The sequence below is a fragment of the Neovison vison genome, chromosome 1 (assembly GCF_020171115.1).
Source record: "Neovison vison isolate M4711 chromosome 1, ASM_NN_V1, whole genome shotgun sequence".
NCBI lineage: Eukaryota > Metazoa > Chordata > Mammalia > Carnivora > Mustelidae > Neogale > Neogale vison.
The window spans coordinates 183,819,618-183,847,481 of NC_058091.1; the positions used below are offsets into that span (position 1 = coordinate 183,819,618).

At 38.7% G+C, this 27,864-nt stretch overlaps 1 protein-coding gene and 1 pseudogene across 1 annotated transcript in view; one reads left to right on the forward strand and one right to left on the reverse strand.

Annotated features, from left to right (window-relative positions):
* The window catches only part of CAMK4 (calcium/calmodulin dependent protein kinase IV), a 231,679-nt gene that overhangs the window by 91,150 nt on the left and 112,665 nt on the right, over nucleotides 1-27,864 (reverse strand). The window contains exon 2 of the mRNA XM_044264318.1: nucleotides 23,853-23,931. Coding sequence (XP_044120253.1) covers nucleotides 23,853-23,931 — 79 coding nt within the window. The remainder of the gene's footprint in view (nucleotides 1-23,852; nucleotides 23,932-27,864) is intronic.
* Nucleotides 381-18,157, forward strand: LOC122895988 (annotated as a pseudogene).

Consider the following 27,864-nt stretch of genomic DNA (forward strand, 5'->3'; position numbering starts at 1 on the left):
TATAAAGGGTTCCTAAAGCCCAAAAGCTTGAGAACTACTATTTTTTAAAAAAATATTTTATTTGTTTATTTGACAGGCAGAGATCACAAGTAGGCAGAGAGGCAGGGAGAAAGAGAGGAGGAAGCAGGCTCCCTGCTGAGCAGAGAGCCTGATGCGGGCCTCGATCCCAGGACCCTCTGATCATGACCTGAGCCAAAGGCAGAGGCTTTATCCCACTGGCTTATCCCACCCAGGCGCCCCCCCCCACCTTGAGAACTAACATTCCAGAATATTTGACATCATACAATTTAAAATAGAAAACAGATAGAAAAGAACAAAAATTTAGTACTAATTTAAATGAAAGAAAAAATGTGAAAACAGTCTCCTCTCTCCTCTGTTTAATGCTTGAGTCGCAGCTGAATGACGTGCTGGTCACAACTTCAGAGGAGGCTGAGAAGGGAGATGCAGGTAAGAATTTTAGAAGAGGGATCTCAGAGAAAAATGGAGCATTAAAAACCAATCCAAAGAGAATAAACTGAGTGAAAAACCTGCACTACAAGTCAAAGTGATGTCAACCAAAGAAACCAAGAGCAAGTAAGGCTGAAAGGAAGAAGCTGACAAAGAAAAATGGACAGAAAAATGAGTGTTATGCCAGAACAAAACAAGATTGAGGTCAGAAAGTCTTTCCCAGAGAGATAAACTGAGGACCACTTGTTATCTTTCTGAAACGAAGTCTCAGGGTTCCTAGGTGGTCCTGTTTTGGAGAGTGGTTCCTCCATGGGTATCACATCTTGAAGGTCACACAGGTGTATATCTTCACCGCCATATCATCTCACGTCTTTCCAATCGTCCTCTTGTTCCGGAAACTAGTGTTTCATTCTGGCTTCTGACTTCCCCCTCCAAGCCCTTGGGAAGGCCAAGAGAGGTCCTGAACCCTGACCTTGCCACTGAGAATTGGTGATGTTTTTCTAGAAAATAACTGTCAAGATCACCATAAAAGTCACTGGGCAGCTAGCTATCTGAACAGTCATTATTGTGACCTGAAATTAGCTTCCAAGTGCTACTGTAATTAGTTCTTCAGAAGCATCAACAGATGGCTTTAACAAATCAATATTACAAAACTGAAACCCGTAAAATTACCTTCACTATTTATAAAATACCTTGAAGAATGGTAGTTTTTTGTTACTAATAATTCACAATTGTAAAATATATAATGTACATTACTAAAATCCTGAGTTAGGAGATATATTTTAGGCCCGGTTCTCCAGCAAACAAATGTGAGGCAAGGATCAACATGCTGGTGTTTTATTTAGAAGGTGCAGCAGGGTCACAGGGACGTCCAGCAAAGTTAGAGGTGACACAACGTGGTCAGCACACCTGTTACTGTATCACAATGAGTCATAAAGAAACAGCAGGTCCTATGGGCAGTTGAATCCACCTGGCATAGAGTACTTGTCCAGAGGAACTGTACCAGGCCACTGTGCCTTGAAGAAGTTCATAAGAAAGAGGCAGAAATCTCCTTGCCTTGGAACTCACTTCTCCTGTTGCCCACAGGTGAAGTGTGGCTCTACAGTGTTAACTTTTCCAGACTTTTAGGTTGCACATCCAATCTCTTTGGAGCTGTGATGCCATACTCCTCCTCATGGGGTATTGTATCTCATCCAAATCCAGAAATTGCTGGAAGGGTTAGAAGTTTCAGCTGTGTGTCTGGTTGGCCTAAATGCATGCAGTGGACAGTGGGCAATCAAGCTCTCCTGGGTCTAGAAGACTGGACGACAGAAGGAATCTGAAGAAGCCCAAAGGAGTTTGTTCAGTCACAGTGCCTTCCTGAGTTTTTATCTGTCATAAGGTAAGCCAGCTTGACAACCATGGGATTACAGTCCTGCCTCTCTAGTTTATTGCATTTTACTGCAAATCATTAAGAGCTTTGTCTTCCACTTATATTGCTTTATTGTTCTAGTTGCCAATTTGAAATGGATTGGGCACATGGGGTTTTTCTTAAAACCTATTTTAGCTCCTCTATTTAAATTGCTCTGAATATTCAAAGAAATATCTCCTTTCATCCTCATAAAATAACCTTTGGAACATCCAATTTTAATGGCTTTTGAAATGCTTTCAACATAAAATGCATTTTTGAGATGATACATAAGAAAAAATTAATAAAACAATTTCTTAAAGGTAGTTATTATACAGATGTATATAGTTTTAAAACTCCACAGAACTCAAGATTCCTTAATATTGAAAGAAATCCCAATTGTACTATCTTTCTCCATGGAGGGGAAAAAAGAAATGGATAAAATGCATTATTCTAGAGCAACATCAGAGAAAAATGCTCCACCATTGGAATAGAGTTAATCAAACATGGACGCTTCATTATGACATATAGCAGATACACTCCTGTGCTGGGGCTGAGAAGGTTGCAGAAAAGAAGGGAAAAAGGATTAAAAAATATATGAAAAATAAATAATGAGGATTTTGGGAAAGAAAAGGAAACCAGTTTCTGCACTATGAGAATGACGGATGGAGGCAGAGGTGGTAAAGGAATTGAGAAGAAGAGGATTTTTTTAACATCAGATTTCTGGTGGACTTGAGCTACTTGGGCATCTCAGATGTGGCCTGGATCTGGACTCTGGGATTTTAAATACTCTTAGTGAGTTGGGGTAACCTGGAGGAGTAGAGACTACTGCTCTACTTCCAGTGGCATTTCCACATCAAATGCTCAGCTTCATCTCGTGTTCTTTGTGGGGATTGAGACCATGAATCTTGTTTGTCTCTCTACTCCTTCTCTGGCTTCTTAGGCTCATTTGTGGTTTGAACAGTGACTGGAGAACATGATGTAAAGTACAGAACTGTGCTCCTCAAAAAATTTGTGGGAAAAGGCAAAATACAAATTATTAGTGAATAAATAAATCAGCAGACAAGTGTCTTTAAATGTTCACAACAGTTCTCTTCTGCATAGCTTCTGCTTAATTTATCATCCTGTTTTCTGACATATCAACAAGTATATGTTGGCACTAACATGCCTGGTGAAAAGACTTGACAGCTGGCACTTTGTTAAATTCAAGAATGACAGTTTTAGCCTACAAGGATTTAAAAGCTAAGAACTGCTGTTTGAACATGTAAAAATCAAATGCAATATACGGATAAAAATACTGAGGCTGGTATCTGCAGTAACTACGGAATTTTAACCAAGTTTGATTATTCCCTTTATATTTTTGACCTAATGGAAACCTGGACATCTCATGAACCTTATTCATCGTCTTCTCAAGTGGTGTCTTATTTTTGTCCAAATAGGAAATGAACCACTGGGCCTGGAAGGATAGGTGTCCTTCTTGTTCCCCATTGCTATATCTAAACAATTTCTCCTCCCTTGTCCCCCTAAAATCTCAGCTGCTTTGAAATATCTGTCATCAGCCAACACGACTTGTAACCTTTTTTTTTTTTAGTCATCTTCCTATCTCATTATCCTCCCATTCTGAAGATTTTAGCATGTTTCAGCAACTTTATCTCAACCACTGATTCTGTCATCATTCTTAACAACTTGAACTTTCATGTGAATGATCTTGTCAACATCCTTGCCTCTAGTTTCTTTGCCATTTCTTCAATTCCAACAATTTCTTCCTCCACTCTCCCTTAGTAACCCATTCCCATGGTCATATCCCAGGCTTTATCATTACCATCAATTATACAACTTCAAAAACACTGATTTGAAACCTCATACTCTCTGCTTTTTACCTCCTGTCTTTTCAGTTCTTACATGGATATCATGGTTCATTAGTTGGAATAGTCCCCCAACTCCTTTGCTCTTATCTTCATCTGTTGGCCTTGCCAGGTAAAACCCTTAAATTGGCTAAACTCTATTCTTCTTTTGCTCCATGTCTGTGCCTGAACTGAAGTGTCTGAAATAAAATGTACGACAGTTCACTGGTCCCATTTTTAATTTATAACCCCAAATCTCAAGGGACCCGCAGCTCCCCACTCTGCAACAGAACCCTTTACACTTTCTTCTAACATCCAATACTCCCTCCTCCCTTCACTCTCCTATCACAGCCTTGCTTCTAATCCACTGAAAAGGTATACACAATATAAAGAGAACACAATCTTCTCATGATCCAATCTATTAACCTATATACATCTGTATCAAATTAATTTCATCCCTTTATTCCACAAACATTTGTGAGCACCCACTACTTGTGGGTGTTATTCTGGGCATGAGGACACAGTGGTGAACAAAACAGACAAACTTCCTAGGAACTTTATGTTCTAAAAAGCTCATGTTCTAGTGAAGATTTAAAAAATGAAAGAAGGAAATAAAAGGTCAGAGTTGATAAATACTAAGGAAAGAGAAGAAGAAGAAAAAAAAAAGGTAAAGGGCAGGGGTGGTGAAGGGTGCTATTTGAGATGGATGGTTAGGAAAGTTCTCTCTGACAAAGTAACATGACACATGGCCATTTGGATTGGAAAGAGGAGTGTTTCAGACAGAGTAACAGCAAACATAAAGGCCCTCAGTTATGAGTGACAGCAAAGAGCCCAGCTTAGCCAAAGAAAAGTGGCAGAGGAGGAAAGTAGTAGATGACGAAATGGAGCTCCTCATGACCAGGAGTCAGCTTACAAAGAGTCATGTTGACCAGGTAAGAATTTGGTATTTTAGTATGAGAGAGGTCAGACACAACTGGAAGGTTTTGAGAAAGAAAGGACATGATCTTCGTTAAGTTTTAAAAGGATACTCTAAGGGGAGCCTGGTTGGCTCAGTCAGTTAAGCATCTTATTTTTTATTTTGATTCAGGTCATGATCTCAGGGTTGTAAGACTGAGCCTCATGTTGGGCTCCACACAGCATGGAACCTGCTTGAGATTTTCTCTCTCCCTCTTCTTCTGCCCCTCTCCTTACTATCTATTAAAAAAAAAAAAAGGATGCTCTGAATCTTATAGAGGTGAAGCGATAATGGAGATGATGGAAAGAGTAAAAGCAGGGACATGCAGTAACAAGTTAGAGCATTTGTTCCAGTGAGAGATAATGGAGGTTTGGTTAGTGATGATAGAGGTATGAAGCAGATGGATATCTTCTTTTTTAAGATTTTATTTATTCATTTGACAGACAGAGATAACAAGCAGGCAGAGAAGCAGGCAGAGAGAGAGGAAGAAGCAGGCTCCCTGCCCAGCAGACAGCCCAATGTGGGGCTGATCCCAGGACCCTGGGATCATGACCTGAGCCGAAAGCAGAGGCTTTAACCCACTGAACCACCCAGGCGCCCCCAGATGGATATTTTTAAGGGAGAGAAAATAGTATTTACAGGTGAACTGGCTATGGGATGTAAGACAAAGAAAAATGTAAAAGTTGACTAGAAGTTTTTCAGCTTCAGAAATGTAAAGCATAAAATTGCCATTTACTGAGGTGGGAAAAATTAGAGGAGCAGGTTCCAAAAGAAGCTAGTAACATTTTGGCCCTGCCCATGGTACTGAACTCACCTACCAGCTGCCCCTTTCCATTTTAGCTCACTAATCATCTAGTTAATCTCCGGAGAAGCCAAAAATCTTTTCCATTCCTGGGCCTTTTCATTCTGTACTAGATAGGCTTCTGTCTTGAATTGTTCTTCACATGAAGGAACACTGAATGTTCTTTCAGTGTGAGTTTGGACCCAGTAAATAGGAGAATGGAAGGGACAGCTGCACAGTGGAGGTGATGTTTCAGAGGTGCAGGCAGTGATGAGTGTTGGACATGATGGGGTGGGACAGGAAGGAGATATTAACTGTTGAGGAACCAATATCTTATTTTACATTTAACACTGACTAGCATAACATCAACCTTGCTCTCATCAGTATGGGAAGACAAACTCTAACAAAGCATGTCAATCAAATAAGCTTGGTTTTGAAAACTGTGAAACTCATTTTTTGATAGTTCTGTTAATAGCCACCTCCTGCTCCCTGCAGACTCTTAAGACACTGGCAGGACAGAAAGGAGAAAAGTAGAGCTTTGCAATGGAAGAGGAGCCCAAGGATTGGAGTAGAGTTTGGTTAAGACAAGAATGGCTCTGTGAAGTTCAAACCAGAAAGAAAGATGCTTATATTTCAGAACCTGAAACTTCTATATTCAGATAGATTCAGAGCAGGACAGTCCTTCAAGGGAGGTACCTCTGCTCCCTCATTCCCACAGTCTAAAATCGAAGACTTACTGCTCACAGATGCCAGAAATTCTTTCACAAGGAACAGCCTTTTATTTTACAATAAATGGGGTAGACTTAAAATATTCCTGGGAGAGATGACAAGCTGAACAAAGTTTATACAAAAGATTTGGCTCATGATAGACTCTTATTAGAAACAGATTTGGCTTAACAGAGAGAGAAAAGAATGGAGAAAACACCATAGATAAAGTAGAAAGAACTTTACATCTTTCACTAACTCTTTTTCCATTACTCATCTTTGTATCTCTTCCTGAGATTATGAATATAGTGGGGTAACCCTGACTTAATATCTCTTATCCTTAAAAAGACCTCATCCCTCTCTGTGTGCCTCACCTCTCTTCCTGCTTTCAAAGCATTTTTCTACTTCCCTTCACAGAAAAACTCTCCAGAGTTGTCTCTGCCTTCTTTCTCCACTTCCTCCACCCACCTTGTATTTATCTCCACTTCCTCCACCCACCCCCTTGTATTATCAGTGCAACCCAGCCTGGCTTCATCCCAAGACCTCCCCCAAACTGCTTGTGTAGAAAAAATCTGTGGCCTCCCTGGAGGAGCACTTGAGAGCCAAATTACTCATCTTATCTTGTCAGGAGCATTTGATATATTTGATCATCCCATTCTTCAAATAAAATTGATTATTCCATGTCACCATTCTGGTCTGGTTTTTCTTCTACCTTAAAGGCTGCACAAGTATTGAAATACTTCCTAACTAACCTCTCTGCTTGGATTCTTACCCTTTACAATCATTCCCTCTGCACACAAGCCAGAGTGGTGTCTTTAAAATGTAAATCAGATCATGTCACTCTCCAACTCAAATGATTTTATTGGCACCCATTGTGCTTAGTAAATGCAAACTATTTACCATGGACCATAAAACTCTGGATGGTGTGGCCTCATCCTTTTGCTCTGATGTCATTTTTGTCTCTACACAGTCCCTTCAACCACTAGATCAGACTCCAAAGACTTTGTACTTGCTACTTTCTCTTACATAAGACCTTCTGACTTCTCAGAGAGTACTTGAGAGGCCTTCCCTGGACACTCCATCAAAAGTGACTACACAAACATTTATACATACACCATGAATCATATCACTCTTACCTCTCTGTAACACTTAAAAATATCTATGCTGTCATTTAATTAATAATTCATTGTTTGATTTTTCTACCAGAACACAAGCTCTATGACACCAAGTGTTTTGTCCATTTTCTGCACATCAGTATCCCCAGCATTACTTACCAAAGCCTGGTATACAGTAATGTGTTGAATGAATGAGTGCATGAATGAATAATGAAGCTAGTATCTGAATACAAGAGATGGATGGTTCAAAGAAAAGGTCCCTGGTTTCACAGCTTTGGTTAGTTAAGATTAGAATTGGTTAGTCTATTCTCTTGCCATTTGAAACTACAGGACGTTTTTTGTTGTGTTGATACTAATGGAACCTATCTTACTGGCAGAGCAAAGTACCCAACCTAGGGTCTGCATGGATAGTAGCTTGTGGTTCCCAAACTGTGAGCCACAAAGGATTTCTATACTATTTATTAGAGACTCCATTCTCCCAAAGTAATAGAGGGATGTTTCAAGAAATAATAAGTAATAATAAAAACTTTGGTGGAGTCACTGACTTTCTAAACACATTGCAGCAGACAGTGATGTTCCATGTCTGCTCCTCTCCCCCATGAAAGAACATAGAGCCCTTCAAGCTGCCAAAAAGGACACCTGTTCTTCAAACAGAACATCTTGCCTTTATTTGTGTGATCAATGCTTTGCATTAAATACGAGAGAAAAGACTAAAAGAAATGATGAAAATCAGTAACTTTTAGCCACGCAAACTAGAATGTAATATGCACTCCTGAAGAAGGAGATGGGAGGTCCTCAGGAAGCAGAGAAGTAGAGGGATGTGACTGCAAATTCTGTTTGTCTCCTGCCTGCTGGAGCACAGTTCAGGAGGAAAGTTTTGCTGAGTCCCTACTCCCCCAGATTCCCCGATGAGGGCGTGTCAATACCACCACAGTCAGATCCTTGCAAAAGAGAAGGTGAAATCCTATGATTAAAAAAGGAATGGAATGTCAGCCTCCCAAATTTTCTTTTCAGGGGCATGTTGCCAGGGCTGGAAGAAAATAAAGAGATAGTATGAATTTTTAGAGTATCATAGCCACATTAAAAAAATGTGAACTATAAAACAGAAGAGTGAGGAACATACCCACCATTGTAACCATTAGCATTTTGGTTCATTTTCTTTTAAATTTCAAACTCTGTTTCTTTACATACTTCAAACATGGAGAATTTTGTTTCTTACATTTTTCATGAAAAATAATATAACATTTTATAGATATCTAACACTCACAAGCAGAATATAAAGCAGTTTCCTAATGCTCCAGTGTCATCAATGACTACTTTTTAAAAAAAAATTTTATTTATTTATTTGACACAGGGAGAGAGATCACAAGTAGGCAGAAAGGCCGGCAGAGAGAGAGAGGGAAGCAGGCTCCCTCTGAGCAGAGAGCCCGATGTGGGGCTCCATCCCAGGGCCCTAAGACCATGACCTGAGGTGAAGGCAGAGGCTTAACCCACTGAGCCACCCAGGTGCACCATGAATGACTATATTTATCATTAGATATTTAGGATTTCTTAAAATTTGCTACTAATATAAATCATTCTGTAATGAATATCCATGTTGTACTTTATTTTAAAATGCAACCTGAATTCTGGTTCTGCCATTTAGAGTCCTTGATAAAATCATTTATCCTATCTGAGGATTGTTTTGATTTCTTCATAGATAAAACAGAGACAATAATTGCTATCTACAGTATTATTGTTATAAGGAGTAAATTAAAGTATATGTGAAATCTCCTGGCTCATGGTAGATGTTCAGTGCATTTCCTGAAAGGGTTTTGTAAAAGTAAGGTGAATATTTCTTAGTGTTCTATTTTCAATTTTCTGTGTTTTTCCATAAAAATTACTGTAATTGAAACAAACTAAATTTAGAAGTACTAGGATATTTGAGATTGCCAGTAGTTGTAAGTAAAAAAGTCTAATAAACTTGAAATATGGTTTTGTTCCTGTTTTCTTCTAAAAACGAAAGATAACTTCATCAAAATCCTAAACTGTATCCAATATAATCTTATTTGAAGGTAATAAAATAGGGGAGCAGATATCTGTTTGCATTTATATTTAAATGCCTTCCTTCACCTTTTACAAAGATTAGGATAAGAACTGCACTACTTTGGTTAAGCTCCACGGAGGTTTTAAGACCAATTTCTTACATTTATTAACCACTGTTGACTGCTGAGGTCACACCTGAGTTACTTCAGACCTGGGTATCAGCAATGTCCTAATTCTAATTCCTATTAGAAATTAACAAACTGCATCATTCTCTTTTACTGCTTAGATAGGGAAACTGAAGGAATGCATAAAGACCTGCTTTTTGTTCCTTTTCCTTCTTCTGTTCTTGCTAGGACCTGCACCATCACTTTGTACATGCCTCAATGCTTGTAGTGTAAGACAAGGAGTTAATGATTTCTCTGGAATAGACAGCATCTAAGGAAGAACCCGGTAAGAAGGACTAGATGCAGCTGTCATATGCATATTTCAGATCACCAGCGCTGGACATCTCGATATCAAGTTCCTCAGCCTCCAAGGAAGAACACTTGGCCCTCATCTTTGTTGTTGGTGGTTCCTGGATGACTGAGAGGACGTGTACACCAAATCATGATCCTCAATTTAAAAAACCCCAGGCCTCTAACAAAGACGAGACTCCATCTTTCCTTTCTGAGCCTCCAGACACTGTAACTGCACGCTCTCTACACCTGCAATAAACTCTGCTTTTACCTCTTGCTGGCTCACATTTGATTTCTATCCTGCATGCAGCCAGGGACCCCCTTGGCTGGTCCTGCAGGCCCTCTCTGGGTCCCCAGACCCAGCCTGCCAGGATCAGTGACTTACAGTAGTTTTTATGTGGTCAAGACAGTGCTTTTCAAAATGCTTTTGAAGTTACCAAGAAGGCATGGAAATACAAAGTTTAGTTTTGATTTTGTATTTCTTTCAGTTGGACAGCAATGACTCAGGTGTAAAATTCCAAAACCATCTGAAGTGAGGGGTAGGACACTGTATACTCTAGAGGCCCTGAAATATCCATTTAATTCTCAAACTAAGAGATCATCTATTCGTTGTAAAACTGACTAGGCGGTGGGAATGCAGGTTGGTGCAGCCTCTTTGGAGAACAGTGTGGAGATTCCTCAAGAAATTAAAAATAGGGGCGCCTGGGTGGCTCAGTGGGTTAAGCCGCTGCCTTCGGCTCGGGTCATGATCTCAGGGCCCTGGGATCGAGGCCCACATCGGGTTCTCTGCTCAGCAGGGAGCCTGCTTCCTCCTCTCTCTCTGCCTGCCTCTCTGCCTGCTTGTGATCTCGCTCTGTCAAATAAGTAAATAAATTCTTAAAAAAAAAAAAAAAGAAAGAAAGAAATTAAAAATAGAGCTTCCCTATGACCCTGCAATTGCACTCCTGGGTATTTACCCCAAAGACACAGATGTCGTGAAAAGAAGGGCCATCTGTACCCCAATGTTTATAGCAGCAATGGCCACGGTCGCCAAACTATGGAAAGAACCAAGATGCCCTTCAACGGACAAATGGATAAGGAAGATGTGGTCCATATACACTATGGAGTATTATGCCTCCATCAGAAAGGATGAATACCCAACTTTTGTAGCAACATGGACGGGACTGGAAGAGATTATGCTGAGTGAAATAAGTTAAGCAGAGAGAGTCAATTATCATATGGTTTCACTTACTTGTGGAGCATAACAAATAGCATGGAGGACAAGGGGTATTAGAGAGGAGAAGGGAGTTGGGGTAAATTGGAAGGGGAGGTGAACCACGAGAGACTATGGACTCTGAAAAACAATCTGAGGGGTTTGAAGTGGCGGGGGGGTGGGAGGTTGGGGTACCAGGTGGTGGGTATTATAGAGGGCACAGCTTGCATGGAGCACTGGGTGTGGTGAAAAAATAATGAATAATGTTTTTCTGAAAATAAATAAATTGGAAAAAAAAAACTGACTAGGCATTCAAAAAAGTTTATAACCTTGTAATCCATCAGATAACAAAGACAAAATATACCCTTATAAACATCATTATTTTAAATCCCATCAATTACATCTTGGGGTTGAATCCCTTATGAGGGTAACTTTGAATAGGGGAAAACCTGGACACTATCAGAAGCTTTATTATTACTATTAAGATCTTTATTAGAAGTTCCTTAACTGTTCTTCCTAAGATAAGTAAGGCTTTCAAATATGCTAGTTAATATTGTTCAAGGATGCTAAAAACTTTCTTGAAAGTGAAAAGTAATGGGTTATTGATTAAAAAAAAAAAAAGATTTTAAATCACCCCAGAAACAATATAATCATGCTTGGGACCAGAATTATAAAAAAAGAGATAGTAGAAATCTTGATGATTTAAGGTTTGAAAAAAAATTCCTTTATTGATATTGCTCCAGGGCAGTATTCTTCCTCTGATTTGCCTCCCTTGCTGAAGAAGCATCTTAACATGAGTTAATCCCAGAGCTTCACTTTTCTAAAGAGAAAAGTTACTTTGTCAGAGAGAACTTTGCTTCTAGAAATCTGAAGCTGAAGTGTGTTAGCTCAGTCCTTCTCAACATTTTTTTCTTTAGAGTGATGTGCACATCCTCCCCGTACTCCCAGTAGTTTGTCCTTAAGTCTGTACTGAGTTAAATGGCTCAGAGTTTTAAGGTCTCACGCGTGAGTAGTTGGGTGGACGTGCACAACATTCCATGATAATGCCCTAGTACTGTTCCCTCTCTGATACTGTCCAGGACTGTCAGGGTTCAGAGAAGGAACAGATCCATACAGTGGGCTAGTCTCTGGTTTTGCGCTTCCTGGCTGGTCTGGTCTGTCCCTGAATGTCTGAATGTCTGACCATCATGTGACCCTATGATGTATCTCCAGCTCTCTCTAGCCACTGGGGCCCTCACTTGGTTAGGTGTTTAGTGCAGTCAGCATCTGGTGATGTCTAGATGCATGGGTACTTCATCCTCACTGGAGAGACCATGCCCCCGTGGGTTACTTAAGCAAGCACTGAAAGAACAGAGCAAGGGAGAAATAGCTCTGAGACAGATTTATGTTGAATATTTACCTTACAGAAATTCCTTTAAACTAATAGAGACTCTTAAATGAGGAAAAACTGAGATATCTTTGGCTGGAAAGTTTAAGCCTCTTTTCTGATATCCAGGGGCACTAATCTTAGGAAGAATTTTAATTGTCATAGAAAATAGAGGATACTTTACTTTTTTTTGGCAGATAAAAATGTGATAGGTAAATTTTGATACTTATCCATATTCCCCTTCATAAAAATGTCAAATTTTATTATTTTTTTTAATATTTTATTTATTTATTTGACAGAGAGAGAGAGAGAGATCACAAGTAGGCAGAGAGGCAGGCAGAGAGAGGAGGAAGCAGGCTCCCCGCGGAGCAGAGAGCCCGATGCGTGGCTCGATCCCAGAACCCTGGAATCATGACCTGAGCCGAAGGCAGAGGCTTAACGCACTGAGCCACCCAGGCGCCCCAAAAATGTCAAATTTTAAAAGATGACAATGGTAACCTTGGATCTGCTTTATCAATGAAAAAAGTCATTCACAACTTATAGTACTTTATTATGTACTTTATTATGTATGCCCCTCCCTTGACACTGATCACAATACCCAGATGTGTCCTCATGTTACTATGGGAAAATAGTTCTAGGCTATTCTGATCTCAAAATCTCAAAAAAAAAAAAATCTTCCCAATGATAGCTTGGTATGTTGTGTGTGTGGGGGAAGCACTGTAGATATAAAAACTCATTTGACACATTTTTCAGATTTCTGGAGTAGAGATAAATATGAGAAGCTTTACCTAAACTTATCTTGTGATGTGGACACTTGCAGCAGAGAAGAACCCGGAATTTCATACACACAGCCATGCCTGGGGTCACTGCATTCCATCTACCATTAAGACAAAGTGCAAAGAGGAGCGCCTGGGTGGCTCGGTCGGTTAAGCAACTGCTTTTGGCTCAGGTCATGATCTCGGAGTGCTGTGGGGATCGAGCCCCACATCGGGTTCCCTGCACAGTAGGGAGGCTGCCTCTCCCTCTCCCTCTGCCTCTGCCCCCCTGCCCTGTTACTTGTGCTTGTTCTCCCTCTTTCTATCAAATAAATAAAATATTAAAAAAGACAAAGTGCAAAGATTCACACCAAGCAATGTGTATTGTTTGTATATTACACACTCCCCCGTTACTCCTCTTTCATTTGGTAGTGAATATTGTGTGCTGAAACTCATTAAACTAAACTTTAAACAACAATTTGGAAAAGAAATATGTTGCTTGTGTTCTCTGCACATAAGGAATATTATTTACCTTTGTTTCACAGTGTGACTTAAAAATACACTCAGTTTCTCAGTTTCTGTGTCAACAAAGGCTTTTCTTCATCGTTTATCAGCTTAGTAAAGAGCAATATCCAGTGTCAGTGTCAGATCTGGTCAGATCTGGGCTATGATCACTCCTACCTTTGGTCTTTTTTTTTTTGGTCCTTTTCTATCAGGACATCACTGGTATAAATAGAAAGGACCCATATTGGGACTCAAAAGCCTTGGGTTCAAATTCTATATCCTGTTGTGTCTCTCTTTGGACACAATACTTTGGACATGTCTCTCTTCTAAAACTCCCATAAGTAAATACTCCCAAAGGGCACGTTGTATTAGCAGGTGAATGGGGAAACACAGTGTTTAACAATCAAATGTGGGCACCATTCTTATTAGCACCATGCTCCTTCAGTGTTAAAACTTCTGAAGAGGCATAGGGTGATTTGAGGGCGCTAGTTTAAAAAAAAAAAGGCAGTTGAAACCTGTTGGGTCCACAGTTCCGGGAATGCAGGAGGAACAATAGAAATGACTGTCGGGGCCGCCATCTTCCAGTCCCCTCCCCACCTCTTTTCTTAACCCTAGACTCTCCTGCCAAAAGGGTATACGCCCAGGTCACGTCTCCATAGGTAACCTGATACCTATGCAGGAAACAGGAGTATCAGGAGCCCTCACCCCATACCTTCTGATCACCAAATATGGATGTAAGCCCTTGCTCTGCCTCCCCCGATAAAAGACCCCCGCCAATTCCCTCCCAGTGCAAATTCCCCGAATCCCTCTCTCTCCCTCTCTCTTTCTGTGAGTCTTGGAACCTCACCCAAGGGTGCCCACCTCTTCCCGGTGCGACTTTCCTGGCTCCTCTTCTCCTGAGCCCTGAAACTTTGCCAGAGAGTGCCTTTAATAAATCTAGCCTTGTGCCTACCTCGCCTGGTGCCGTGTTTATCTCGCCTGTGAAACTTTACAAAACCTAATTCAATAGTGAAAATTATTTGAATCTCTTCTATTTAATATCCCCTGCACACAGTCATTCATTTCCTCTCTTTTAGCAGATTAGTGGTTTTGGAGTTTCATGACTTTATCTTTTTTTTTTTTTTTTAGATTTCTTTCTCCCCACTCTTCCTACATTGTTTGGGTGGATGCAGCTTTGACCATCATTCAGCATTATACCATAAATATAAAAATAAAAATTTATTGAAATGCTCTTCTCTGTTAACACTAATTCTATAGTTTTTCTCTTTCCTAGTAAGCTATGAATCCCAAGACTGGTTTGAGGCCAGTAGGCTGTGTTCCTTCAGGCTGTCTTCAGCTCTCTGGTTGTGGACCACTGGGTACAACTCCCCAGCTCTGATCTTCTGACCTTGGTTCCTTTCAACTTTCATGCTCCCAACACCTCTCTTCTGGTTACAAGGCCTTTCACATTCAGCTCTCTGAGAAGTTTCTAATCTCTTTCTTCTACTTGGGTGTGGCAACATACGCTCTTCCTATAAGATTTCCTGTTTGTGGCTCGGTAAACATCTTCCTTTTAGGGTGAAGATCACTTTAGAACAAGCTGCCCACTACTTAAAAAATACTAGAGGTTTAAATGTGATCATCTAAGTCGCTGGTGTCACAGCCAAGTGTGCTTCCTTTCAGGCAATGGTATCCGAGCATGAGCCTATATTCTCAGTCTCTCTTTCTCCCCCATCTCTCACCACCCTTCACAGTGGGTTGTCTGAATTAGGTGTTTATTTTTAAAAAGGCAACAAAATACTGTTGAGAGAACCATATAATGAGAAGACAGATAAGCAAACTAAATTGTGACAGATTCCAGCAGCATTTCTACCAAAAAAAAAAAAAAATCAAACTGCAACAACTAATTCTCTGAAAGAATGTCCAGACTTCCAAGTGGATCTCTGAATGGTTAAAGCATACAAATCAGGTCAAGTTTTTAACATTCCACTCCACTACCACCTTTTTCTTTTGTAGACATATACTTGTCATAAACTGAATAAAATTTCCCTGTTCCTATTCCAGGAAACCTGGCTTAAAAGTTCCTATGAAAATCAATAATAGGTTTCAACTGACAGAATGCTTGAAGAAGTTTCACTTCACTTGACGCAACTTGTTATCTGCAAGTTACTTTCCTTAATGTGTTCTGAGATCTCAATTGGGCCCAGAAAGTCTATTTGAGTTACAGATTTATATTCTCCTTTCCTTCATTGACCAAAGGAGACCTTGACTTCACTTTTAGAGCATATCCATGAGTGGTTAAAAGTAGCTATGGCATCATTCAATAGATGCATATCTTTAACTCAGATGGACCCAGACATCTCTCTTACATACATCATAGCAAATGGAAAATAAACGGCTCATGGACAGTTTTCTGTGTTCCCAAAAGCTAGGCATAAAGAGACAAGAGCAAGTAATCCCAAATTTACCCAGTGGGATGAATGGTATTATCTCTATTTTAGGATGGAGGATTCTGGAAATCTCCTCTAATGGAGATGACCTGAAGATTCACCTACCAAGAATTTGGGAAGAGGACAATGTATCTTCTGTAATTTAATGGAGAACAACCTTTCAAATTCTCCTGCAACATCATAGTTATATACTCAAATAGTTAACTCATAAGAATATAAGGAAATATGAATAGACATTAAATACTAAATCACAGAATGATTAACAGATCACAATGTGTGTTTCTTCAACTAACTCAGAAGAAAGGCCTCTTTCATCCTTTAGCACTTATGGAAATTTTATAAAAGTTAAAGGCATTTTCTCATAAATTAAATTATTCAACAAAAACCTTCACAGAAATTGATAGGTAGCATTACATTCTAATAACTAAAATAGGACAAAATTTAGACCTGGAACAGCTTCTACACTGTGGATGTAATCACACTGCTCCAATGCTGAGAAACAGATAGAACCATAAGGTTGAAAGCACTCTAAATCTAGTAATCACAAGCCCCCAAGATTTGTTTACATAGGAGTTCACAGGATCCGAAATTTTTATTTAGCACCAGATTAAATTTGATAATAGTAGTAAAATATGCACCCATTTTGGCAGAAATTTAAAAAACACTCTAAAAACAATATAATTCATCTTATTCATCCAGAATTGCACAATGTGTCGAGTGCTGCTTACCACTCAGTTTTAAATGAAGCAAATGAGAACATCAGAATGGCAAAGAAGGAACGGGTACTATCATAATATAAAATGCTTGTGTGGAGTCTTTATAATCGATAATAAGAATAATCTTCCTATTTATAACAAACTTCCTGGGTGTTGAGAAATATTTTACCCAAATTATCTCACTTTAATCATCACTAGAACAGTATGAGTTCGATGATCTTGAAGCTATTTTACAGATGAAGAAACTAAGTTTCAGAGATTTATATAATTTGTTGTAAAGCCACACAAGTAGTAAGTGGCAGAAGGGATTTTTAACTCAATCTGTCTGGCTCCAGAGCCCATAATCTCACCCCACAACTGCACAACTACTCTTAAGGAGAGTCAGAATACCTATACGTGCTGAACTCGCATGCCGGGATTGGCTCTCAGACTCCCAAATTCTGGTTTTATATATTGAGACTCAGTACTGGGTATTTCATGAAAGGGCACAGATTTTACAGTAAGTTGAATGCAATCTCTTCCAAGAGCTGAGCCATACAGCTAGAAATTTCATCTCAATTCTAGAATTCAAATATTTGTCTCCAAAATTCCAGGGACACTATAAATGATTGGTGAGCATGATTTTCTTAAATCTCACTCAGTTCTCGAATATGAGCTATACAGATGGGGCTTTAGTGTGATTATTTAGATACGCCCTGAGGTATGTACTTCTCAGGAAAAAAGGTAAAGCCTGTGACTCACTCCTGAAATAGTAACTGCATTATCACTGTGCCATTCTTCCAAAGTTGTGATTCCATTTAACTCAGCAAAATTCAGTCCAAACTGAAGGTTCCATCTGCTGAATCTGTTCAAATTCTGACACTTGCTTGAATCTGTTTTTCTCATTTTGCGCAGTTTTAAGTTCAGCATATTCGAAAGTCGTGTGATATCAGTAAAAAGGTTCCGTCTAGGGAGTTGCCAGGACAACACCACCAGAGCAACAGGCAGAAGCCATCTCTCTGACCAAGCAGCGGCTGCGAGCCGAATGACATATTACAGGCTGACCGAGGACTGAAGAGCAGATTGCAGAAGTCAAAGATGCCTTTTCGCCATTTGACAAGGATGGTGACAGAACCGTAACAGCAAAGGAATTGGGAACTGTAATGAGGTCTCTTGGGCAGAATCCCACAGAAGCAGAGTTACAGGACATGATTAATGAAGTAGATGCTGATGGTAATGGCACAATTGACTTTCCAGAATTTCTGACAATGATGGCAAGAAAAATGAAAGGCATGGACAAGTGAAGAAGAAATTAGAGAAGCATTCCATGTGTTTGATAGGATGTCAATGGCTGTATTATGGCAGCAGAGCTTCGCCATGTGATGACAAACCTGGGAGAGAAAGTGACAGATGAGGTTGATGAAATGATCAGGGAAGCAGATCTTGATGGTGATGGTCAAGCAAACTATGAAGTGCTTGTACAAATGATGATAGCGAAGTGAAGACGCTGTACAGAATGTGTTCACTTTCTTGTACAAAATTGTTTATTTGCCTTTTGTAACTTGGCCGTAAAATGCTGTCAAAAAATATGCACATGCAATAATTAGGACTTCACTCCTCCATGCTTTCTTCCATTACCTTGCTGTCATTTTCTTGAAACTGTATTTTAGAAAATCGATCAAGTAACATGTTGCATGTGGCTTACTCTGGGTATATCTAAGCCCTTCTGCACATCTGAACTTAGAGGGAGTTGGTCAAATGAGGAAACATCTGGGTTATGCCTTTTTAAGTAGTTTTCTTCGGGAACTGACAGCATATTGTTGAAGTGTGGAGTTGTAACTCTGAGTGGACTATGGACAGTCACAATATGCACTTAAAAGTTGCACTGCTGCAAAATGGATATCCAGGTACTCATATACTGGTTTTTTTTGTACTGCTTATCCTGTACCAGAAACATTTTCTTCTATTGTTGCTTGCTTTTAAACTTCGTTTAGCCTCTTGAAGAAAATATGCTTATGGAACAATTTGCCTCGAATCCACTTCAAGTTGTAGATTTGTTTTCCAATAAAAAAAATTATAATTTACCACCCCCCCCAAAGTTTCTGTCTTCTAAATCACGGGTTATCCTAACAGCTGTGCTAGTTAGAATCCTTTAATGTCCCTAAGTTGTTAATCTGAGGTAGTAGCTTTGTAAGTCCTTTTTCTCTACTTCAATTTCTTCTAAATATCACATAAAATGGAGATGATAAAGGCTCATGAATGAAGGGAAAAAACGGTAGCCTTGTTTCCTTCACCCTTGATTCATGTTTTACAAAGTTCATGGAACAAGTTCCACCGATATCTGCAATCACTTAGTTCTTCTATGCAAGGCAATAAAGAACTTGGCGTGACCAAAATGGCACTGCCTATGAGTCTGTACTTGTTTCAAAGCTAAAGTTCCAAAACAGGCCACTTTTTTCCCAAGAGGAGAGTATGGATGCCACTCCAAGGGATTTGATGACTATACCAGTACAAGGAACTTGAATACTAGCAGAAAAAATTTAAACAAATACATGATCACAAAAGCCTTTCAATTCATTTTCTTCTTTGTTTACTCTTACTGTCCTCAAAACTTTGTATTAATGACAAAATGAGATGAACAGATATTGCTTTTGGAAATGTCTAGGTTTTTCAGTAAAGTGATGGTTCAACTATTTTCTGGCACTTCAATACATTTGTAATAGAGAGAGTCACTGGAGTTTATCATAACATTTTTAGAAACTGCAAGATTTTGAAATGCTTTTTGAATGGCCAGAAGAAATGCTAATTTATGATAAAATAGGATGTCAATGTTGAAGTATGTTTTAATCTAAATTTCTGGCTAAGAGAATTTTCATATATACTGAGATACTGAAATACCAGCATGGATGCTAGTATATTGTCTTCTATTCAATAATTGTTGATTTTTGCTATATTTTCTTTCTCTCCCTATATGTACACACACTACTCACATACTTTTTTGTTGCTTAAGTATTTGAAAGTAAGATGCAGACATTATTATTTTGGTTAATATGTATTTTGATGTATACTAATTCTATGAAGTATAGTTGTCTATATATAAAGTATACGGTATTATATCCATATATAAAATATGTCAGTTAAAAATATTTTTATTATAATTACACATTAATTTCCCATAAAGACATTTTTATTAGTCAAAATACCCAACTGTCTAAACATGACAATTTGTGTTTATTATAAGCATTAACTCTGTCCTGTACCTGATGACCAAAGAAATATGGATTTCTCCATAAGAGCTAGTGCTTTAGTCTATCTTCCTGTGGATAAATGAGAGCCAGTGTCTATCACCCAGACATGTAAGTGCCTAACGGATACTCAGTGATGAATTAGGAGTAAGTCTCTTATTGCCAATGTAAACTAAGTCCTTCTCCAAATATTAAGCTATAGAAAGGTACATCATATTGCCACAAAATAAAATTTGGGCAAACTGCCTTTAAAAAGTATTTAAACAGATCCTGGGAAAGAGGATTATTGTTATCAAATAATTATAAAAGAGATGAGAAATCTTTCTTGGACTTAAAAGTGTTCATATGTGAATTTAATCACCTATAAACTGGATTGAGTTTTCTTAGGTATATTAACTTTCTTGAATATGATATAAGTTTCACTTATCTTCAGATAACAGATTGAATACATATTTTGAAATTCACCTCGGAAGTCTTTTCTTATAGATAGTATTATGGGCAGAATTTTATCCCCCCAAAAAAGATTATATTGAAGTCCTAACCAGCTATACTTCCAAAAGTGACCTGGTTTGGAAATTGAGTTGTTGTGGATATAAGTTCATTTAAGATGAGGTCATAGTAGAGTAGGGTCTGCCCCTAATCCAACAGGAATGGTGTCATTCTAAGAGGAAAATTTGGACACAGACAATGTACAGAGGGAAGATGAGTTGCAGACACAAAGGGAGAAGGTGACCACATGACAATGGAGGCAGAGATTAGAGTGACACATCTGCAAGGCAAGTTTCTGTCACCAGGAGCAGGAGAGAGGCATGGAACAAGTTCTCTCTGAGCACTCTTAGAAAGTATCGACCCTGCCAAAACCTTGATTTCAGACTTCTGGCCTCAGAACTCTAAGAGAATAAATTTCCACTGTTTTAAGCCTCCCAGTGTGGTAGTTTATTACAGCAGATCCAGGAAATTCTCACAGTTAGCTGATAATAGATGATAGGTAGGTAGGTAGATAGATAGACAGACAGACAATCTCTCGGATCTTTTAGGTTTAGGTCTAGTCATAAAATGAAGACTAGAGGAATTATCCAGTGAAGTAATATAGTGGTCCCAAAGCTATTAGTTGAACCACCAAAAACTGCCATTTTTGTAGGTTAAAAAAATGACTTAAGAGAGGTAGTTTTAAGTGGCTCAATCTAATAAATAGGTTGATTAAATAATTCCATTTCTAAAGTCCCCTCTTTCCTGAAAGAGCAGATCTTTAACTGAATTCACTAGGAAAATGGTTTGTTTTCCTTGTATTGCTTTTCTTCTGTAAAGCGATTCCTAGGCTTCATTCATTTCATTTAGAGAAGGAAGTTCTGTCCTCATGACCTATAAGAAAGGAAGCACTGGAGGCAATTCCTTTTTGAGGTTTTGCCTCCTGTTCTCTCATTGACACATCTCTGTGCATGGTTTATTCTAGGAGACAATGCTGGAGATTCCATCCAATTCATGTTCAAAGCTTGGGCTTCTCCAGGGGATTTTCTCTCATTCCATTTGGCACAGCAGTGACTGTGTTTGACAACATCTGCCTTCCAGCACCACTCGACAGCTCCATCTGACACTTGGTTCCCATCCACATTTTCTTCCCGCCTGTCTTCTGAGGAAGATGTTTCCACAACAGAGGTGGAGAAGAGAAGACAGCAAGGGCAAACCAGAGCTTTACTTTCCCAGTGAATAACTCACGAACTCACAAAACGTCTTCTCCTGTCTCTTATTCTAATTCAACCAGAGATTTGACATAAACTTCTCAACCAGCTCTTCGTCCTTTGGGATTCTGAGCATTCAAACGCCATTTCTGAGTGATTCTTCTCCTACACATTCATACAGCTAATCCCTTTCAAAGTTTCCTCAACTCTGAAAACAAAACAACCACTCACAAATTTTACTGACAGTTTTTTTAACCAGCAAGAAAGAATATAATCAAGTCCGAACACATCTATGTGACCACTGCTAACACATGCTTACTTATCTTCATAAAAAGTAGATATTTACTTACAAGTTCCACTTCATAAAATTGTAATAATCCTTAGTTCAAATAAATGTTATGACTCTAAGAAATTGATTTAAGAGAAAATTCCAAATCTTATCAATCAAAAGATTCCTCTGCACTCTGGAGTACTTAAATCATTGCCTACACCAAATAGGAATCCCTTTGGGTTTACAGTAGCAACTGCCATTTAAATTATTATTCTTCACTTAAACTGTCTTTATTAGTTTGCTCTGGCTTTAAATTCTAACAGATAGTTTCAAAATGTCATTCTACTTCTATTCAATTGAAAACACCCTGCCATTATTCTCTTCATTGTATGAGGTTCTAAAATTTCTAAAATTTCCCTGGGCCAGACAATACATAAACAAATGGTGATATTAGGAAAAAAAAAAAATCCTTCAGCCTAAAAGAGGTATCATTTGATTTCAAGATTATGATATTTCTCTCCTCAGTATACTTTACAGCTGGGTTTTCAGAAGTATATATATTTCACATATGTGTTCACATAGAATTTGAGAAAGGAATTATGTGCTACAAAGGAATATGTTATGTTTTTGTGGTTTTATAAAGGCAAACTCTTTCAAGACAGAGAATAGCCATGCACTGCATTGACAAACACTCTCTGGGATACAGGGACTATCATGAATGCTGGTGTCAGATGCTGCCACTTCTATTGTGAACTCTCACCTGCTGTACCTCATTGGAGATGAGCCAGAGTAACTTTGCCCCCTTGGCTCACCTATGAGCATATGGCAAAAAGAAGCAATATGAAAACCCAATCCTTCCTTCTTGTTCAAATAGAGACTTCTTAAATGAGCAGGCTCGGTCCTAGAAACAATAGTATTTGTCTATTTGCACTTAATTGAAGCAAACCCAACATCTGAAAATCAATTTAGAAGCTGATGACTCCTTTCACAAATACATCTATTTGTGTTTCATTTAGGTATTTTTTAAAATAGCAAGCATGTCTACTATACTAAACTATGATTGGAGATTCTATATCTGTACACATTGTAAGGACCTATTTTATATTTTTATATTTTAGCCAGAGGCTTCCATTGAGGTTAAACAAAAATCTTGTTGCTTAACTCTGAAACTGTCCCTGCTCCCCTTCCCCCAGGGGACTTAAAAACAAGTCCCGGAAACCAGCTCCAGGTAACAAAGCCCAGATACAAAGGTGGGTCAGGCCAGGTGGAGACATCGATCAGTGGGGGGTTACATACTGTCTCCCTAGCTACCAAGGAGTATGGGCCCCCTGCTCTTTGGGAGCCTTTTTGGCACCAATCCTAATCAAGGTGTAACAGGCTGGTTCAAATGTCTACTAGGGTAAATTGTAATTCACTTGGTCACCTAGCATCACTGTGGAGTTTCCCGTGTGTGTTACAATCTTATTGGTCACCTGTGCAAGACCAAGCCGGACCGCATGGCCTTTGCCCTTAAAAGCTATTCTGTGAAACAGAGAAGGGTCACCCTCTCTTGTAAGAGGTGCATCCCCAAACGTTCGGTTTGATTCTAGACACTTGGCGCGAAATAAAGCTTTGCTTGACCTTCGCTTTATATCAGTCTCACTCCTTTAATCACGGACCCATTATTGGGGCATAACACACATATATGGACATGTGTACACATATATGTACATATGTACATTACTAGTATACAAAGTATACCAGGTCTACCTGCCAGTTCTAAAGGTTTCTCCTTACCACACTTCTCCCCACATCCATCAGACCACATCCAGTCTGAGATCCAGTCGCTTTCAAAGAGTCATGGAGTTTCCACTAGAAAACAACTCATTTGGCTGCACTTTCAAGTGAGTTAGCTGTACACAGCAGTTCTCTGGCCTCTTAATCCTGTGAATCAGGGTTCCTGGCTTCTCCAGGTCACAGATCCCTTAGAGATGCTGTTTGTTATATAATGAAATAAACTTACTGTTTTCTTTAACACTTTGAGAGCATAAGGCTTCTGGGTCCCCTTCTGTTTGCATCTGTACACAATGGATGTAGCACCCCTTGAGGGGGGAAAAAGACAAAAAGAAAATGTTATACTCTGGACATGAAATCAAGGGGAAAGCTTGAAAATAAATCTATCTTGCAGTTACCCTCATAACTGACAAGTGTTTATAAGTTCTACTACAGGACCAGCCCAATAGTTTGGTTTTGTTTTTTTTTTCACAACTGAATATGGTTTGCTCAGAAAAAATCTAGGTTTTCCAGTCTGTTATTTTCCTTCTGGCCCATCCCTATACAAGTAACATGCCCAGGGCCGCTGCATTCAGTAGGCTCTGGAATAACCTGGGACCTCAGGTGAACAACACTTTTGGATGACATCCTCCAAATTTCACAGTCTCTGGGCTTTCATAAAGGTATGAAATTACAATTTCAAATTAGCCATACAGCTTCAGGGAGAGAGTTTAAGTTCAGCACTGGGCTGTAAGGGTCAGGACAGTGAGCAAACTTGCCAAAGGAAGGGGGACCCCGTGAATTTACACCAATTCATTTGGTGCCCTGGCATTCTTCCAGTGTTAACATTAGCCCCATAGAGATTCTGGCTCTTTCATCTTGGTGAAAACTGCTACCATTTATTTATATATGCCCTAACAAAAATAATTACGTGAGGGGCACCTGGGGGGGGCTCACTGGGTTAAGCCTCCGGCCTTAGGCTCAGGTCATGATCCTAGGGTCCTGGAATCGAGCCCTGCATGGGGCTCTCTGCTCAGCAGGAAGCCTGCTTCCCCCTCTCCTCTGCCTGCCTCTCTGCCTACTTGTGATCTCTGTCTGTCAAATAAATAAATAAAATCTTTAAAAGAAATAATTATGTGAAATATCCAGGGGAAAATATTACAGAAATGGTTAAGAATATGTAGACGAAAAGTAGATCTTTCTGTCTAAAAAACTCAAATAAGTACAGAATGTTTACCTGTAAAGGAGAATGGCAAGAAGGGACTCAGTAACTGTCTTCATACGTGTGTGAGGTTACTAAAAGGAGAACACTGAAAAACAGACAGTGTGGTCTTGATGTTCTCTCTCCTCACACAATAGCAGAGCAATGAAATAGAGGCAAAAGAAGCCCACAGACCAAGCAGGCTTAAATTACAACCTCAGAAAGGGAACTTTAGATGAATCTTAAAATAAGATCAGTTGAAGTTAATCTGTCACACTTTGAAAACTAGGCCAAAGGAACTCTTATGACATATTCAATCCCGTGGTTCTAAAATTCTAAGTAAGCACAAAAGAAGTCTAAAAAATCAAGCATATTCCTAGTTGCCCATTCACAATCCATTTTTAACAAAGTCAGGAGAAGGCAGAAATTGGTGGTGTATATGCTGATAGAGAAGAAAAATTTTAATACGTTTTTTAAAACTTTGGTAAGACATAACATATACACAAAGAAATACATGGTTTTAGAAATGGAATAAATGGAGGTAAACACAAAATTCAACTTTATTTTTAGTTGTTCAAAAGATAACTATCTAAAGCAAAACTACTGACAATGCATTATCTTTACAGCATATATGAATGTAAAATGTATGACAATAGCACAAAGAATGGCGGAGAAATTGGAAAAATACTGTTGGGTTCTTATATTACACGTTAAGTATTATGAGATTATTTAACAGTAGACTTTGATTAATTAAAGACATATACTGTATAGCCTTGGGCAATGAAAAAATAATTTGAAAAATCAAAAAAATAAATAATGAAGCTAAAACAGAAAAATCAAAAATGTAATGTGAGGGAGGAAGAAACAAATGAAAAGACTAAAAAATAAAACAGCTAAAACTATGGTGAATTTTAATCAAATCACATTAGTAATTACATTAAATATAAACCTTATAAACACATTAGTTAAAAATAGAGATGATCAGATTGGATTGAAAAACTAAGATCAAACTTATGCTGTGTACATAAAACCATTTAAATATAAAGGCAAAAACAGGTTAAAAATAAAATTCTAGAAAAGAGATACTATGCAAATACTAAAGAAAAGGAAACAAATAGATCTATCAAGATCATGCCAACCAGACTTCAGGATAGGTATAAAGATGGACATTACTTAATTATGAAGGGGTCACTTTCCCAGAATGACATAGCAGATATAAATGTGTATGTGCCTAACAACAGCACTTCAAAGTACATGAACCCAAACTGATAGAACTGATAGGAGAAAAAGACAAATCCACAAATATAACTGGAGACTTCATCACACCCTCCCAGCAACTGACAGAACAAGTAGACAAATTGTTACCAAGGACAGAAGACATGATTAACTAAGCTAACCTAATTTACATTAAGAGAAAACTACAAAAAAAAAAAAAGCAGGAAATACATTTTCTTCAAAGATAAAAGATCCACATCCAGACAATATAGAGCTACAGTAATCAAGAGAGTGGTGTTGGAGAAAGAACAAACATGAAAAAGAATGGAATGAAAAAAGAATGCAGAAACAGTCTTAAACATACAGAATCTGGGACGCCTGGGTGGCTCAGTTGGTTAAGCAGCTGCCTTCGGCTCAGGTCGTGATCCCAGCGTCCTGGGATCGAGTCCCGCATCGGGCTCCTTGCTCGGCAGGGAGCCTGCTTCTCCCTCTGCCTCTGCCTGCCTCTCTGTCTGCCTGTGCTCGCTCGCTCTCCCTCTCTCTGACAAATAAATAAAGAAATAATCTTAAAAAAAAAAAAAAACATACAGAATCTGTTGGCAAAAAGGCAATTCAGTGGAAGAAAGGACAGTCTTTCCAACTATACTAGTGCTGGAACAACTGGATTCCCATATGCAAAAAACAAACAAATTTTATAATACAAAACAAAACAAAAACCTTTATCTAAACTTACACTGTACCAAAAACTTCTCAAAATGAATCAGATATAAATATAAAACCTAGAATTCTAAAGCTTGACCAAAAAAAAAAGGAAGAAAATTTTGTAACCTTCAATTAGGCAATGATTTCTACATACAAAACCAAAAGCACAATGAATCAAAGAACAAACAAATAAACTGGATTTAATCTAAATTAAGAATGTCATGTCTATTCTTTGAAAGCCATGACAAGGAGAAAATTTTTACATATCTCATATAATACTTATATCTAAAATTACAAAGAAACTCAAAACCCAATAATAAAAAATAACGGATTTTAAAAATGAACCAAAGAGCTGAACATATATTTCACCAAAGAAAATATATCGATGGCAAAAAGCACAGAGAAAGATGCTCAATGTCATTTGTCATCAGGGAAATGAAACTAAAACCACCATGATACACAACTCCATACTTAGTGGAATGCCTTAAAGAAAAGAGAGAAAAAGAGAGAGAATATCATGAACTTGCAAGGATTCAGAGCAACACTAACACATTTTTGGAGGGAATGCAAAATATTACAACCACTTTGGAAAACAGCTTGGCAGTTTCTTATAAAATTATTTGCCCAAGTTAGATGAAAGCTATATTCACGACCCAGCAATTGCACTACTAGGTATTTACCCCAAAGATACAGACATAATGAAAAGAAGGGGCACTACACATGTAGTGAAAAGAATGATCATAGCAGCAATGTCCACAATAGCCAAACTGTGGAAAGAGCCGAGATGCCCTTCAACAGATGAATGTTATAAAGAAGATGTGGTCCATATACACAATGAAATATTACTCAGCCATGGGAAGGAACGAATACCCACCATTTGTGCTGACATGGATGGAACTGGAGGGGATTATGCTAAGTGAAGTAAGTCAAGCAGAAAAAGACAATCATCATATGGTTTCACTCACATGTGAAACATAAGGAATAGCATGAAGGACCACAGGAGAAGGGAGGGAAAACTGAATGGGAAGAAGTCAGAGAGGAAGACAAATCATGACACACTCTGGACTCTGGGAACCAAACTAAGGGTTCCAGAAGGGAGGAGGGTAGGAGGATGGGGTAACCGGGTTATGGGTCTTAGGAGGGC